This window comes from Melanotaenia boesemani, chromosome 11 (genome assembly GCF_017639745.1).
Source record: "Melanotaenia boesemani isolate fMelBoe1 chromosome 11, fMelBoe1.pri, whole genome shotgun sequence".
NCBI classification, from domain to species: domain Eukaryota; kingdom Metazoa; phylum Chordata; class Actinopteri; order Atheriniformes; family Melanotaeniidae; genus Melanotaenia; species Melanotaenia boesemani.
Genome location: NC_055692.1, coordinates 12,206,820 through 12,222,451, shown reverse-complemented (window position 1 = coordinate 12,222,451; position 15,632 = coordinate 12,206,820). Strand labels below are relative to the sequence as shown.

The following is a 15,632-nucleotide window of genomic DNA, read 5'->3' as shown; positions in this document are numbered from 1 at the left end:
GAATTTATGATATTTATATTTAAATAACTTGAAATAATGAGAGGTTTTGTGTTGCAATGCACAAAATAAAACCTCAGATGCATGCAGTGAGCAGGGAAAGCATTTTTAAAGGAAGTCTTGCTTCCTCTCTACTGATGTAATTACTTCATTGGGGGATTCAAACATGAATTTGCTTCACAGATCAAACAAGTTGCATAAGATAGGTTAAAAATCAGTTCAAATATAAATTTTTGAGACATTAAATTACTGTAAAACTTGGTGCGAGTTGACCTTTACACATAAATAGCACTATTTCTCACAACTACAAATAACCAGAAGGTGAAAGCACAGAGCAATTAAAGTCAACTGTTTTTGAAACACAGTTGGCTGGAAAGTCTTGGTGCATCAAGAAGGTTTATCTGGCCATCACCAGGACATTACTGCATGTTGATTGGCTGCGAGCATCACTTGCAGTTATTTCCATGCAGTCAAGAATGTGTGACAAAGCTTGGCTGCATCTGAAACACCAGAGTGGAGGCAGGAGGTGAGCCTGTGTGCAAGAGGGGGGGTGTTAAGCAAGAAAAAGAAGAAACAGTTTAGTCTGTTCTATTCCAAAAAGGGGAGAAACACAGCCTCAAATTACTTTGGCCAGGACATGAAAGTAAAGCAGGGTGGCGGTTAAGAGACGATAGCACTTAAAATACAGCTCCGACCGCCAAGCCAATAAATGGAAAAAAGTAGGGAGCAGCGCTTTTAACCTTTTTAAACCAGCGTTTGTGTACTGCTACTGTTGCTTTGGCGCTGGGAGTGGCCCCCGGTTCCCTGGCACCTACCGTCTGGGACCGGCCCATTATGGCCTCTTGGGGTTTCCATTCTGTGGTGAGAAAGCGCGCTGGATGCCTTAAACCACTAAAGCTCTCATTATAGTCTAAATGCAGTGCGACACAACTCCTGCCAACTGCAAGGTAGGAGCTCCAGTATTTAAGCGCATCGTTGTCTTAGCTGAAAACCACCACTCCCCCCCTCCACGTCCAGTCGGAAAAAAACTGCCACCCTCAAAGAACCATAGCACAGTCTTTCAGCACTTCATGTGGAGATGAAGAATATAGATACAGAGTCAGAGAGAAAACTATAACCTATTCTTTTTTTATTTCACGCTGGACCCAGGAGATGCTCTCTGTCCCCTTTGAGAGGAAGTAGGCAAAAGCCACATTATTCCCTCTGCTTCTGGCCGACGACACTATGAGTTCCATCTGGTGCTCTCCATGCCCCTGCCACGTCCCTGCCTCAGCTCCTCACTCACATGCTGACAGCACTGGCCTGCTGGAAATCGGAGGCAGATGTGAACTTGTGCAGAGCATCGAAGCTCATCTCGCTACAGGAAAGATGATTTGGAGTCAATAAAGAAATGATGACCGGCAGATGGTGTTGCCCATTGCATCCAACCCGGAATAAGCTATGCAAATGCTGTCAATGAGGAGGTGAATACCAAAAACACATCCATGAGAAGCCGAACTGTGCATCCTGCAACCAGAAATACTTCGGTATCATTTCATTTAGAGCTCTAAACAGAAGAAATTTAAAATTGGCTCAAAAAATAAATTCTCTGTGCACACGTCCTAGCAGAATGATTTTGAGGAGATGACTACGCTGAGCCGTAGCTGTAACACTTTGGCACTCTGGCCAGATCTTTGTCATAATACTCCCTCCCCTCTTAGAAGAGAGCAAGAGGCAAATTAACTTAATTTATTATTTTTGGCCCCAGCAGCGTGTGCCACTTTTCACACTCTTCAGGCAGAGTTGAGGCAGTGTTAACTTTAGGGAATTAGAAAAAAAAAAAGCGCAGTTGGGAGACACACCAGCAGTGGTTGTGGTCGGGTCTTTGCTCAGGAACAGTGCCAAGACCCCCCTTTTCCCCTGTACTTGAACCCATACCTGCTGAGGTCTGGCCACTATTATACACACATACACACACATGCAGCAATGCAAACCCCCTCAGGGCTCTGATTAAACAGCAGAAAAGTGGTCTGGAGAACTCCATACACCTCATGCTCCCAACTCCACAAACATACAAACTTTGAAAATAAAATGAAGACAAGTGAAACAATCGCTGCCAACATCCAAATGCACACGAACCTAAATATTTGTGTTCAACCTAATTTCAGCACAAAACACCACAGGAATTTCCTAAAATGTTCCTGCAGTGTTGTATATATGGTATCAAATGTGCAAGCTGGGAATCTGATACCAGTTTAAAATTACACTCTTCAGGTTGTATGGTTGTCATCCATTGTCAGTTTAAACTTACATAAATCTTTGGTCGAACATAAGAGCAATGAGAAACTTAAGACAGTGCGCTGTGCTGGACAAGCTGCCCCTCATTATAGCCTGACAAAATATAAGCTGTCTCTGAGTGGTCAGAAGCTGTGTTTGTAAAGAAAGCAAACCTAAATAGATGTGGTTTTTGATGTAAAGCTGAGGTCCGACATTGCCATGCGGTTAAGCGGGTGGCGCCAAATGACCATCTCTGTGTATAAACAGTGCTCATTTTTGAGTATCCCTACCTTTGATCCCCACATATCATCTTTCTTTTCACATTAGAGTTGTCATTTTAAGGAAAACAAAAAGCTGCAGACATGCACTCTGAAGATGCTGCAGTGCAGCTGCATTTGTTGTTGCAGGGAGGAGGCGCTGGTTGTTTTAATCATTCGTCCATCTTAAGGGAAAGCGAAATCTGCAAATGAAGTAACAGCCTCAAGCCAATCAATGCATGCAACCAAACAACTGAGGCTTCTTGTTTGCAGCACACTGGATGCATCACTGTCAACTTGACTAAAAATGCCCTCACCTGCTTTTCATGCAACAAATATAAACACAACCTCATTTAGTTAAAGTTCAGATTTTAGCTCCAGGTAATCTAATATTTAACTTAGCAAGAAAAAAGACTTTTATAGTGACTGGTCTAAGCAGTCACATGGCTATTTGCTGGTCAATTAGTCGTAAAGTTAGCCTAAATTTATTTGATTATAGAGCATTAGCTGCACTTTGGGATTTTACAGATGAACTCCAAATCTTCAAAAGAAGTGGATGCACACCATACAAAAGTCAAATTATATTCAAGTGGCTTCAAATCATGCAAAAAAAAAAAAAAAAAAAAAAAAAAAAGAATTTAATAAAGAGCTGTGCTTCCCAGGATCCTTGGCGGGACATGTTAAAAGGTCAGGAAATGCATCATTAAAGTATTGGCACATGATAAGAAACCGAATAATTTCACTGCCCTACGATCAAAAGCCAAACAGATTAGAATAGAATTCGTCAATTAAACTTCAAATAAACGCTTTGCACTGAAACAAAAACTGAATATGTTGGGACTTCTTTCACTCGGTGAAGGCTGGGATTGCTGATCCTAGCGCACTTGTCGTGTTTGGGAAGCGGTGCAGGAGATAAAAAAAAAAAAAAGTAAAATGGGATATGATTAGATTTTTGTTGTTGTTGTTTTTCGTTTGTTCATCTTAAAATCTAAGATTTATCTAAGAGACTGAACACAAACAGGACTAGCGACAGGACGTGTATGTTATTCATATCGGCATGACCAAAAACACTCCAACATTTGGGTTCATAAACAATCTCAAACTGATCATGAAACTTATTTTAAAAAGTCCAAATGCATAGCAGCCTCAGAGACTTGCGTAAAGCATAAAACCTGCTCGGTAAAAAGTTTATAAACTTTTTTTTTCCTTTTAAAGGAGGAGGTGGATGATTTGTTATCATTTGGGAAAACAGTTCCTACATGAGCGTATTTCGGTCTGAGGGGCAATTAACAGAAAAGTGCGCACAAAGTGAACTTCAGACATCAACAAAATAACTTGCAAGAGCATGTTTTCCCTGTGAATGAATTCCACAAGATAGGAGCCATCTTGTGACCGCATATGCTTGCAAGCTTAGTACCATCCTCACACGCTGCCTGCACGCACACACGCACGCACACAGACAGACAGCATGTCCAACTCTTGTCAACCCCCCCTTAGAAAAAGTTTTAAAGAGGGCAGCTTGGTGAAATTACACCCCCGAGTATCTCTCGTGTTGCCCGGGTCTGGTACCGGTCTCTCCCCGGTAAAAAAGAATAAAAAAAAAGGAGGAAAAACAAAAAACACTTTACACGTACTTGAACGATCTCCCCCTCCGCACTGATAGTGGCTCCAGCTTTAGAAAACCGTCCTTGCAAACCAGTCGTGTAAGTAGTATAATCTCCATTGGGACTGGACTCGAACAGCACCACTTCCACAAAGGCTGTATCCTTGGCGAAAACGGCACCGATAGAAGCGGCGACCAGCAAGATCACCAGGACCACCGAGTCGGGCACACGATCTGAGCCTCTCCTTGATAAAATCATCATCTTGCCGGCTGGATCAGCGCCGATCGGGACATAATTTCACATGGATTGATTAATCGGATGAGGGTAATTGAAATCAGGTCTGTGCGCGCGCTGCGGGCGATGCCTCGGAGGAGTCAGAATTGTGCAATAGAAGCTGAGCCTGGTCTGAAGCGTGTTTATTTCACCACTGCGAGCCTTGTCAATTACATTGCCTCAAACGCAGCCTTGCTTTCTCCCTCCCTCGATCCCTCTTTCTTTCTCACCCTCCTCCTCCTCCTCCCCTACAAAGCGGATCTCCTTTGATCTCTAAACACGTGATTTTTTTTTTTTTTTTAGTTTTCTCTCTCTCTCTCTCTCTCTCTCTCTCTCTCTCTCTCTCTCTCTCTCTCTCTCTCTCTCTCTCTCTCTCTCTCCCAAAAGAGTTATATCCCCACCCACCACTCGTTCTGACCCTCTCCTTTGCGCTCCCCACTCTGAAGTGCCAACACTCAGTTAAGGAGGCACCGAGGACATCGGCTCGCGCTGAAAGTGGTGCTTATTGTTTGTCAGAAAAAGACTTCAAGTTACACATTAACTTCTGAGTTAATTGAGTTTCTTTATTTGAATATTAAGTAGATAGCGCTTGTTTCGACCACTCTGCTCCAATGTGGGGTTTTTTGGCCCCATAGTGTGACATGTTTTTTAGTGACTGTACCACCTTAAAACAAACATTACCCTCTTCGGGACGCTTTATGATTTACCCGGGCTAATTTTTCTATCACACCTACCAGCTGCAATGTGGTCTAGTCTGCTGACATTTAAGCTTTCCGACTTTCTTTTTTTTCTTCCGTTTAAGAAAAAAAACATTATATACTTTAATAATAAAAAAAATGTTATTACACTTAATTGGACTTAATTTAGCATTAGCACTTTAGCAGATAAGACAACTATAAGGCATTTAGACAAACTTCTTGATGTTTAAATGTAAGGTGTCATCATTTGTATATGCAGAAAACTAAAATTAGTGAGTGTATAATGCTCACAGTGCATTTAAAGATCAGTTTAATTATCCTCACTTTTAAATACACAAGCATGCATCCTGCAATTCTCTTTTAAACAAACTTGCTGTTATTTACTGCAGAAGATAAAGGGTCCATTGTGAAACTTCCATGCCTACCGGTTCCTGCAGAGCGTTTTCTGCTTGGAGCTTTTCCTCTTATCATGTATGAGTCTTCATTATGTGTCTGAAAATAAGCACAGTGAATAGATAAATGCATCTCTTCATTCTTACAAAATCACTGTTTAAATGTTTCTTTTACTGCACAAATAATGAAAGGAGCTCATGGTGCCATGCAAGTGATGCATTGTTTTGTATTTAATGTAAATTACTGGATAAAAGCAGACTAAACAGTGCTTTTTATTATTTAAAATGTAAAGAGGACAATAAAGCATGAAACTAAGTGGTTCTACACTGGAGTGTTATTTCTGGAATTTTTTTACATAGCTTTCCAGTAGACAAAAGTCCCAAAATGAAGTGTGAGTTCTACATAGTGATTAACATCCTTAAAAAAAACCCTCAGAAAACAAGGTTTCATCTTGCTGTCAGCTGTGTGGCAGTGTGATTATGAAAACCAACTGTGAAGGCTTTTTAGGTCAAGAATGCTGCCGCCTCTGGAAGAAAACATGATGGTCAACATGTGTTTGGACTCAAAAAGAAGAAGGAAAAAAAAAAAAAAAAAAAAAAACGAAAATATTTCAAAGCCAAAACTTAAGATGTTCTTCAGCGCCTCTAGCACGAGAATAATTTACAGATCACATCAGACGACACTTGGTTTTATGGATCTTGATCCACACCACATGTCCCATAGCTGCCTTGTGACACTCTTCTTTGACTCATGCACCCCATGCACTCATCAAATGCAGGCATTTTATGATTCTGTGATGAATAAATGCATCTGTAATGGGATTTTGAAGGTGTACAGCCTGCAAACTGTTTGATGGAACTGAATTACATTGACATTATCAGCTTATTAAAAGACCACAGCATGCATAAAGGGCAACAAGTGATCCAACTGTTCATCAAGGGATAGGTTCCTCTTCTATTGCAAGTCTGCCCTCTGTTGGTTGTTCAAAGTTTTCAATACACAGTAACTTAACCTCACACTATGGTTTCCTCCCATCAGTGCACTTAAATACTTGCTTTTTGAGATTATTTAAAGTGCATATGGTGAATATTTGTTTTGACTATTGGATCATTACATTAGTTCAAACCTATTATAATTTAAAAGTATACAATACATTCTTGTTTTTAGCCTGAGATATTATCCAGTATTTAATCAGCAACAGCTGCACATCTTCTCCTGACGCTTAAGTCTTTCTACACAGTGTCTAAACTCAGTCCTCACTGAGGAGAATCAGCTGTCTGCTTGTTTAGACTGAGAGCATGCTGAAGATGAGAAGGGCATTGAAGGATGATTGCTGGCTCAGTTTCTTACTATGCCAACTCCCCAAATAGGTGCATGTCTGTGGGTTTTTCTGATTCCATCTGTGCTTGAAAAGAATTCTTTGGTGGATTGATAAGATTATGAAGCTGCACAGCTTGCAGAAAAGAAGTTTACAGCTAGCTAATTTTGTAAATTCTTTCTACATTTGTTAATAAATGTATTTCAGGAAAATGGATGTGCAGAGCTTTGCTAATCCTTTAAACAGGGTATTTAATCAAAGAACAAGAACTGAATGTTAAATGTCAGACAAACACTCAGTTTTATTAGACAGATCTTGTTGGTACCGGGTTGGACTTTATTTTGCTTTCAGAACAACCTTAATTTTTCAACAAGTTATTGGAAACATTCCTCAGAGATGTCCATATTGACATGATAGCATCACACAGATGCAGATTTGTTGGTTACTCATCCATAATAACAATCTCTAAGATGCTCTATTGGACTGAGATCTGGTGACTGTGGAAGCCATTGAAACTCATTGTCGTCTTTAAGAAACATGTTTGAGATGATTTGAGCTTTTTGGCATGGTGCATTATCCTGGTGGAAGTAGCCATCAGAATATGGTAAACTATGGTTTTAAAAGATGGACATGGTCAGCAACAATACTCATGGTTTGTAAACCATGCTCAGTTGCTACTATGGGGCTCAAAGCATGCCAAAAAATGTCCCCCACACTGATACGCTACCACCAACAGCCTTAACTGTTGATACAAGACTGGATGGATCCATGTTTACGCTAGATTCTACACTCTGCATTTGGCCTGTAGTTAATCTAAAGCACTTTTTCATATGAATCCCATTTAATACTTTTGGTTAGTAATAAAAGTTATGTTTATTAAATTAACTTTAAATGAAGAAATGTTGAACCAACTTAAATGAATTGCTTCCATTTGTAACAAGTGATTGAATAGTTTGTCCAAGCTAATCTATTAAATTAGTTCAACTCAACAGTCAAACCTATTCAAATCATTTAGTACCAATTGCACAAAGCCTGCAAAGACTCTTGGGAAATGCATATTTGGTATGTGCTTCATTTACATTTAGACAATGTTTCTGGAATGCTGTGTTCTGTTTAGATGTTAAAGTTTGAACCTTGAGTGTGAAAAACTGTAAAGGGAGACATTTTGGTCCAGACAACTGCTGCTCACTGGATATTTTCTCTTTTTCAAACCATTCTCTATAAAATCTAGAGATGGTTGTGTGTGGGGAAAAAATCCCAGAACATCAACTGTTTCTAAAATACTCATTTCCAGAATATCATTGTAAATATAGCCATGTTTGGATAAAGAAATAAATATATGTAAAATTAACACAAGGTCACAAGTAACTAATAATACCCTAAGGGAGCACTGAACATGTCCTTCTTAACGACTCTGTGCGTACCAACCAGACTCCCAGCCTTAGTGAATTGTCCCTTTGTTGGCACGGTGCTGACGTTATGTTTTAATGAAGAAAGGAAAGGATGAGGAGGGGTTGAAAGTTTTTACATTCATGGCTCCCGGGAGAGCGCATCGCTGCAGCATATTATTACATAAAGTAATTAAGGGGCCCTGCAGCCCTCAGATTGTGGGAGATGCTTTCCCTGTGATGACACAGTATGGGGATGACTATTGACTCCAGCCGGTTCAGGGTATGTTACATGTTTGCAATGATGTCACAGCACAGACCACAGTGGGAAACTCTCATGAAGTGATCTGCAATGAATTATAAGTTGAGAGAGCAGATGAGGGAAAATACCAGCATGGAGGGTAGGGATGATGAATAGCCTTTTCATAATAATAGAATTATTAATGGAGTGTCTTTGAAAAGAAACAGGCTTTTGTGAAAATATGAGGTTAAAGCAGGAAAAATGTATATTTTTGTAATAAAGTTTCAAATGACAGTGTGGAAATAAGGTGATTCAATGAGAGGGATCAATCATAGAGATTCAACACACCAAACTGCAGATTCATTGAAGCTCAGCTTATTACTTTTGGTATCTACAGCTGCAACAATGCTGCTTCATTCTCCATGATCTTGTAACATTGGTAATTGTACCATACAAGTAAAATAGCCAGACATTTTCTTCAAAAGAATCAAAAACAAGACTTAAAAAGTGTTATCAAATGCCAGAAAGGGAACTTCAGATGAATTCTGTGTACATATTTTGTTTTTGCTGCTCTCAAGTGCTCATGACCAGTATAACTAGCTAATTAGGTAATCACACGGCAACAACTCATGACATGTCGACATGGTCAAGATGACTTACTGAAGTTTGAATTGAACAACAGAATAGGGAAAATAAGGGGTTTAAGTGGCTTTGAATGTGGCATGGTTGTTGGTTTGGGTATTTTAGAAACTGCTGATCTACTGGGATTTTCACACACAACCATCTCTGGGGTTTACAGAGAATTGTCTGAAAAAGAGAAAACATCTAGTGAACAGCAGGATGGATGAAAACACCTTGTTGATGTCAGAGGTTAAAAGATAATGGGCAGACTGGTTGAAGATGATAAAAAGGCAACAGTAACTCAAATATCCACTGGTCCCTCAGTTAAGCTGACCAGCTGCAGGTAACGAGGTCCAGGAGGAAGCTCAGAGGGGACAGGGCCTTCTCCACTGTTGCTCCACAACTGTGGAATAATCTGCCTTTGCACAGTTTAGAGGCCCCGTCACTGTCCGCTTTTAAAACTTGCCTTAAAACTAATTATTATTCGATGGCTTACAACCTCAGCGATATTTTGTTTTTTATTTGATCCATTTTGTTTTAATTGGTTTTAGTGTGTTGGTTTTTCATTGTTTTTTATTTTTATACTTGTTTGTATTTTTATCATGATTTTACGGCAACACTTTGATGAGTTGTAGTTGTTTTAAAGTGCTTTATAAATAAAGTTGGTATGGTATTGTATGGTATGGTATGGTATGGTACTTTCAGAATTTGGAATATCCATTATGAAAATATGGATCCATCCTGCCTTAAATCAGTGGTTCAGGCAGCTGGTGGTGGTGTTACAGTGTAGAGGACATTTTCTTGGTGCAGCATGAGCCCCTTAGTGCCAGCTGATCATGGTTTAATAATAATAATGGATTCTATTTTTTACTATTCTAAGCACTGAATGTGCTTCACGGTGACTCCATTATTCATTCACACCGCATTTATACTTCACAGTGTTGAACTGTGTAGCTACAGCTACTCTGGAGCAGACTGATAGAAATCTAGCTGCCTATCCTTGCCATGGTCTCCTCGACCATCACTGAACATTCATACACATTCATGCACCAGTGATGCCAACACTGGTAGCAAGGAAGGTGAAATGTCACAAGGACACAAGGATGAGGTGGGATTTGAACTGCCTGCTCTACTGTCTGAGCCTCCCCCAGTGGCTGAGTTTTGTTGCTGACCATGTCCATCCCTTTATGATCACAGTATACCATCTTCTGATGGCTACTTCCAGCAGGATAATGCACCATGTCACAAAGCTCAAATTATCTCCAATTCTTTTTTTTGAACATGACTGAGTTCACTGTACTCAAATGGCCTCCAAAGTCACCAGATCTTAATCCAATAGAGCAGTGGTTCCCAACCTGGGGTCCCCAAAGAACACAGGGGAGCCACAAAGTTTTGAATGTACAGAACCTGTGATGTGATTTTTATAATTCAGGACATGTCAACAAAGAGAAGCTGAATTTATTCTTTATCATGTGGACATTTTATCCACATGAAACTGTTGTTCTGGGTGCCTGAAAACTTTAGAACTCAGGTCCCAAAGTGAAAAATAAATGGGGAAGCTAGCTTATGAAAGCACAAAGCCAAGCATGGTTTTAGCACAGGGTGGGAGTCCCATGGCTTTCTGGTAGTTGCATGACAGGGTACTTCAAGGAAAACAGGTTGTGATCCACTGTAAAAAATCACCTTTGGGAATGGAAGATTCATGCAGCCAACAAATCTGCAGCAACTGTGTGATGCTATCATGTCAATATGGAGCAGAATCTGAGGAATGTCTCCAGCAACTTGTAGTTAGTTAACTAATATCACTCACTGTTGTAAAACAGTATTTTCTGTCAAACAGTACTAAAGGTGGGGATATTTTCTGATGCTAAAATGCATCAGAATGCCATGGAACATTATGTAACTTTAGATATATGTTAGTTCTGTGCCAAGGAGGAAAATACATTAGCAATGTTGTTGCTGCCCATCAATCTGGGAAGGGTTATAAAACCTTTTCAAAAATAATTTGGAGTCCATCATTGTACAGCGAGAAAGTTTATTTACAAGTGGAAAACATTTGTCACAGCTGCCAATTTTCCCAGGAGCAGACACCCAAACAAGTTCACCCCAAGGTCAGACTGTAGAAAAGAACAGACAAGAAATGAAAAACAAAGTATGACCTACATTCTCAGACACTACAGGCCTTAGTTTGCATCTGACCAAACCACAAGACCTCTGAAACAATAATCATTTGAACAGATGAGACCAAAGTAGAGATGTTTGGCCACAATGCATGGCATCATGTTTGGTAGAAACTAAACACAGTGCAACCAGCACAAGCACTGTCAAGCATGGTGGTGATAACTGGGCTTGTCTCGCTGCCACAATACCTGGTCATTTTTCATTCATTGATTTAACCAAGACCTCCTAAGTAAACTTAAGTATTCCAGGGACAAATGTCAGGTTATTTGTGTCACAGTTAAAGTTTGGCCCAAACTGGGTCATACAACAGGACAATTATCCCAAGCTAGACAGTGAATCTAAAACACAATGGCCTAAAAAAAAAAAAACAGGGTGTTGCAATGGTCCAGACAATGCCCAAACCTCAACCTGATTGAAAAATGCAGTAGTGGGACCGTAAGCTGTGCATAAATGAACACTGTAAATCTCAATTAACTGAAGCAACACTGTAAAGAAAAAGGGGTCAAATTCCTCCATAATGCTGCAAGAGACTGATGGGATCATACAGAAAACGAAAACTTCAAATTATTGCTATTAAAAGTAGTTCTGCCTCTTGATTACAAGAGGAGAACCTGAATTATAGAGTCAGAACAAGTATATGTACACCACTAAAAAAATAAGAGGAACACATGGTCATTAGCATGTAACTTAAAGTCAGTCACATTTCTGGGATATCAATCTGTTCAGTAAGGATGTACCACTGATTGGGAATCAATTTCACCTGCTGTTGTACAAATGGAACAGACAATAGGTGGAAATGAGAGACAATTAACCTGCAGGTGGTGGTCACAGACCACTTCCCTGTCTTCATCCTTTCTGGCTGATATTTGGCCATGTTTTCCATTTTGCCAGTTCCCTCATCACTAGAGGTAACATGAGGCGATGTTTGCAACCCACAGAAGTTGTTCAGGTAGTGCAGCTCATCCAGAATGGAACATCAATGCACACTGTGGCAAGAAGGTTTGCTGTGTCTCCCAGCACAGTGTCAGGAGCATGGAGGAGATACCAGGAGACAGTCCAGTTTACCAGGAGATGTGGAGGGGGCCACAGCAGGACAACAACCCAGCAGCAGGACTTCTGTCTGCTCCTTTGTGGAAAAAAGAAAAAGAGGAGCACTGCCAGAGCCCTTCAAAATGAGCTCCATGTGCATGTTTCTGCTCAAATTGTCAGAAACAGACTCCATGAGGGTGGTATGAGGGCTTGACGTCCTCAAGTGGGGCCTGTGCTCAACGCCCAACACCATGCAACCTGATTGACATTTGTCAGTGAACACCAGGATTGGCAGATTGGCGCCATGTGCTCTTCATGGATAAGAGCAAGCTCACATTGAGGACATGTGACAGATGTGAGAGACGTCATGGAGAACGTTCTGCTGCCTGCAACCTCCTCCAGCATTACTGGTTTGGCAGTAGGTCAGTGATGGTCAGGGGAAGCATATCCTTTGAGGGCCACAAAGTTATCCATGTGATAGCCAGAGGTACCCTGACTGCCATTAGGTACCAGGATAAGATCATCAGACTCATTGTCAGATCACATGCTGCTGTAGTGGAACCTGGGTTGCTTCTAATGCATAACAATGCTTGTGTGTCAGCTGTCCCTGCATGATGAAGGTATTGTTGCTTGTTAACCAGACCTGAATCCAATCCAGGATGTCTGGGACATCATGTCTCATTCCATCCACCTCCACCATGTCACAGTACAGACTGTCCAGGGGTTGACTGATGCTCTGATCCAGGTCTGGGAGGAGATCCTTCAGGAGGACATCTGTCATCTCATCAGGAGCATACCTAGATGTTACAGAGAATGCATACAGGCCTGCAGAGGCCACACACACACACACACACACACACACACACACACACACACACACACACACACACACACACACACACACACACACACACACACACACACACACACACACACACACACAATTCTGAACCTCAGTGTAAATTGTCTTGAGAAACTAAAGCTGGGTCAGTCTGTGATCTGATCTTTCCACTTTTATTTTGAGAAGGATTCTGAATCCGGACCTCCATGCATTAATGATTTAGATTTCCATTGATCATTCTTATGTTATTTTGTTCTTAATAAATTCCACTATGTAAAAGATTGTCAACTGGAATATTTCATTAATCAAGATCTATGATGTGTTGTCTATATGTTCCCTTTATTGTTTTGAGCACTGTGTGTGTGTGCGTGCGTGCATGTGTGTGTGTGTGTGTATATATATATATATATATATATATATATATATGTATATATATATATATATATACAGACAAACACACACACACACACACACACAGAGAGAGTACATATATATATATATATATATATATATATATATATATATATATATATAAAATATAAATACGTACACACATACACATATATACACAAATATACAGTATATATATTTTTTTCTAAATATATGTATATATATATATATATTTACAGAGACAGAGAGAGAGAGAGAGAGAGAGAGAGAGATTTCTCTTAAATACACTGTTTTGACCAAATCTTTTGTCTATTTTTTAGAGGGGTTCTCTGATTTTCAAACAGCTCATAACTAAATGTCACAGACATTGAAGTCTTGACAGAGTCTGGGTCCTTTCCTGGTGGGACAGCCCCCTTGGATTTGGCTGGAAGGTGAAAGTTGACTTTGAAGTGCAGACTAGATTAGGGAAGGTATTTCAATAGGCTTGTGGTTCAGCTGTGGGATAAAGTTGCAGTTGCAATTGTGAGCTGGGGGGTAGAAAATGAGGGAGGAGATGGAATGAGGAAAAGAACAGAGGGCTGAAGTCTTTTTGAAATGAGGCACCTGTACATTTGAGGCTTGCAAGAACAGGTATGCTTCCAGGGGTTAGGGGCTTTGGAGAATTCAAAGTAATTTCAGTCAGCCCAACACCCAATCTGTTCTGAGACGTGAAGGGGGATATAATGTTGATATACTTAAACATGCATAGACTTGTTGTCAAAGGATGGGATGGATTGATGGAATCTGAACTCTCACACACATGAATACACTCACTGCACTAAAGTGGTTATTTAAACTTTTATTTTGATGATGGGACTCCGCAATGCAGAAGTAATATTTATGTCCGCTCCTTATTTAAAATAGAAAGAAAAACAGAAGAAAATAATCAGGGAATTAATTAGGCCAGAATTGTCAGGGGCTCAGCCATGGGACATAGAGCACTTGTTCAAAGTTGGGACTCATCTACTCAATCTAAATGAATGTATACGTGTCGAAACTGTATACTTTGTCATCAGGACATGTATAACTATGCAAATCTTCACCCATATACACTCACTAAGCACACTTGTCAGTTGGATACACGTTTGCTGTCAGAACTGCCTTAAATCTTGGTGGCATAGATTCAACAAGCTGTTGAAAACATTCCTCAGAGATTTTGTTCCATATTGACATGACAGCATCACACAGTTGCTGCAGATTTGTCGGCTGCACATCCATGATGAGAATCTGTTGTTCCACCACATCCCAAAACTGCTCTATTGGACTGAGATCTGGATGGGAGCATATGTAGCTCTAAAACCTGTACACACATGTTAGCATTGATGGTGCCTTTCCAGATATGCAGCTAGCAGTTACATAAGCACTAATGCAGCCCATACGATAAGAGGTGCAGGCTTTTGAACTTAATGTGAATGAGGAAGATGGTCCCTCTCCCTAAATTTGGTGGGCACAGCATGATTTCCAAAAAGTATTTTAGTCATTTTAAATGAGCTTTGACTCAAAGAAGTCTTTCTAGACTATGTTTACATCTGGCTTCTTTGCATGACAGAGCCTTGAACCTGAATTTGTTAATTGCATTGTGAAGTGTGCTCACAGGCAATGATTTCTTAACATGTTCCCGAGCCCATGCTGTGATCTCTATGACAGAATTTTACCTGTTTTAATGTAGTGCCACAAAATGACCCAAAAGCATCCAATAATAATTTTGTGCCAGGTCAATAGCACACAGAGACGTCTCCACCTTCTCTGAATCTTTTAATAGTATTTATTAAAGTAGATAATAGAATATTTTACATCTGAACTTCTGCCCATCTTTACTTCTAAGAGATTTTGCTCTTTTTTTTTATACCCAATTACATATATGTTCCTTCAGTTGTTTCTTCTTTGTACCACTGACTTTTCCCTCAGTTGAAATACTTTTTAAACACTGCTCTCTGAAAATTTATTTTATAAATCAACATGATCAGAAAGGAAAATCTTAGGTAATCTTTGAACTACGATCACATTAAACTGTGCAACACATCACTGGCTTCGGTTCAGGATTAACTTTTGAACAGTCTTTTTAAGCTCTGCAGCTGGTTGCTTTGATACATTATAGTAACATCA

General features: G+C 40.0%; 1 protein-coding gene across 3 annotated transcripts in view; it reads right to left on the bottom strand.

Moving 5' to 3' along the window:
* znrf3 (zinc and ring finger 3) overlaps positions 1-15,632 on the bottom strand; it is a 129,917-nt gene that overhangs the window by 67,141 nt on the left and 47,144 nt on the right. For 2 of the 3 annotated variants that reach the window (XM_041998562.1, XM_041998563.1), the window contains exon 1: positions 4,145-4,625. The exons of the other annotated variant lie outside the window; for it this stretch is intronic. In XM_041998562.1, the coding sequence (XP_041854496.1) occupies positions 4,145-4,375 (231 nt within the window). In that variant the 5' untranslated portion in view covers positions 4,376-4,625. Of the gene's footprint in view, positions 1-4,144; positions 4,626-15,632 lie in introns of those variants that run through there. 3 annotated transcript variants of the gene reach the window in all.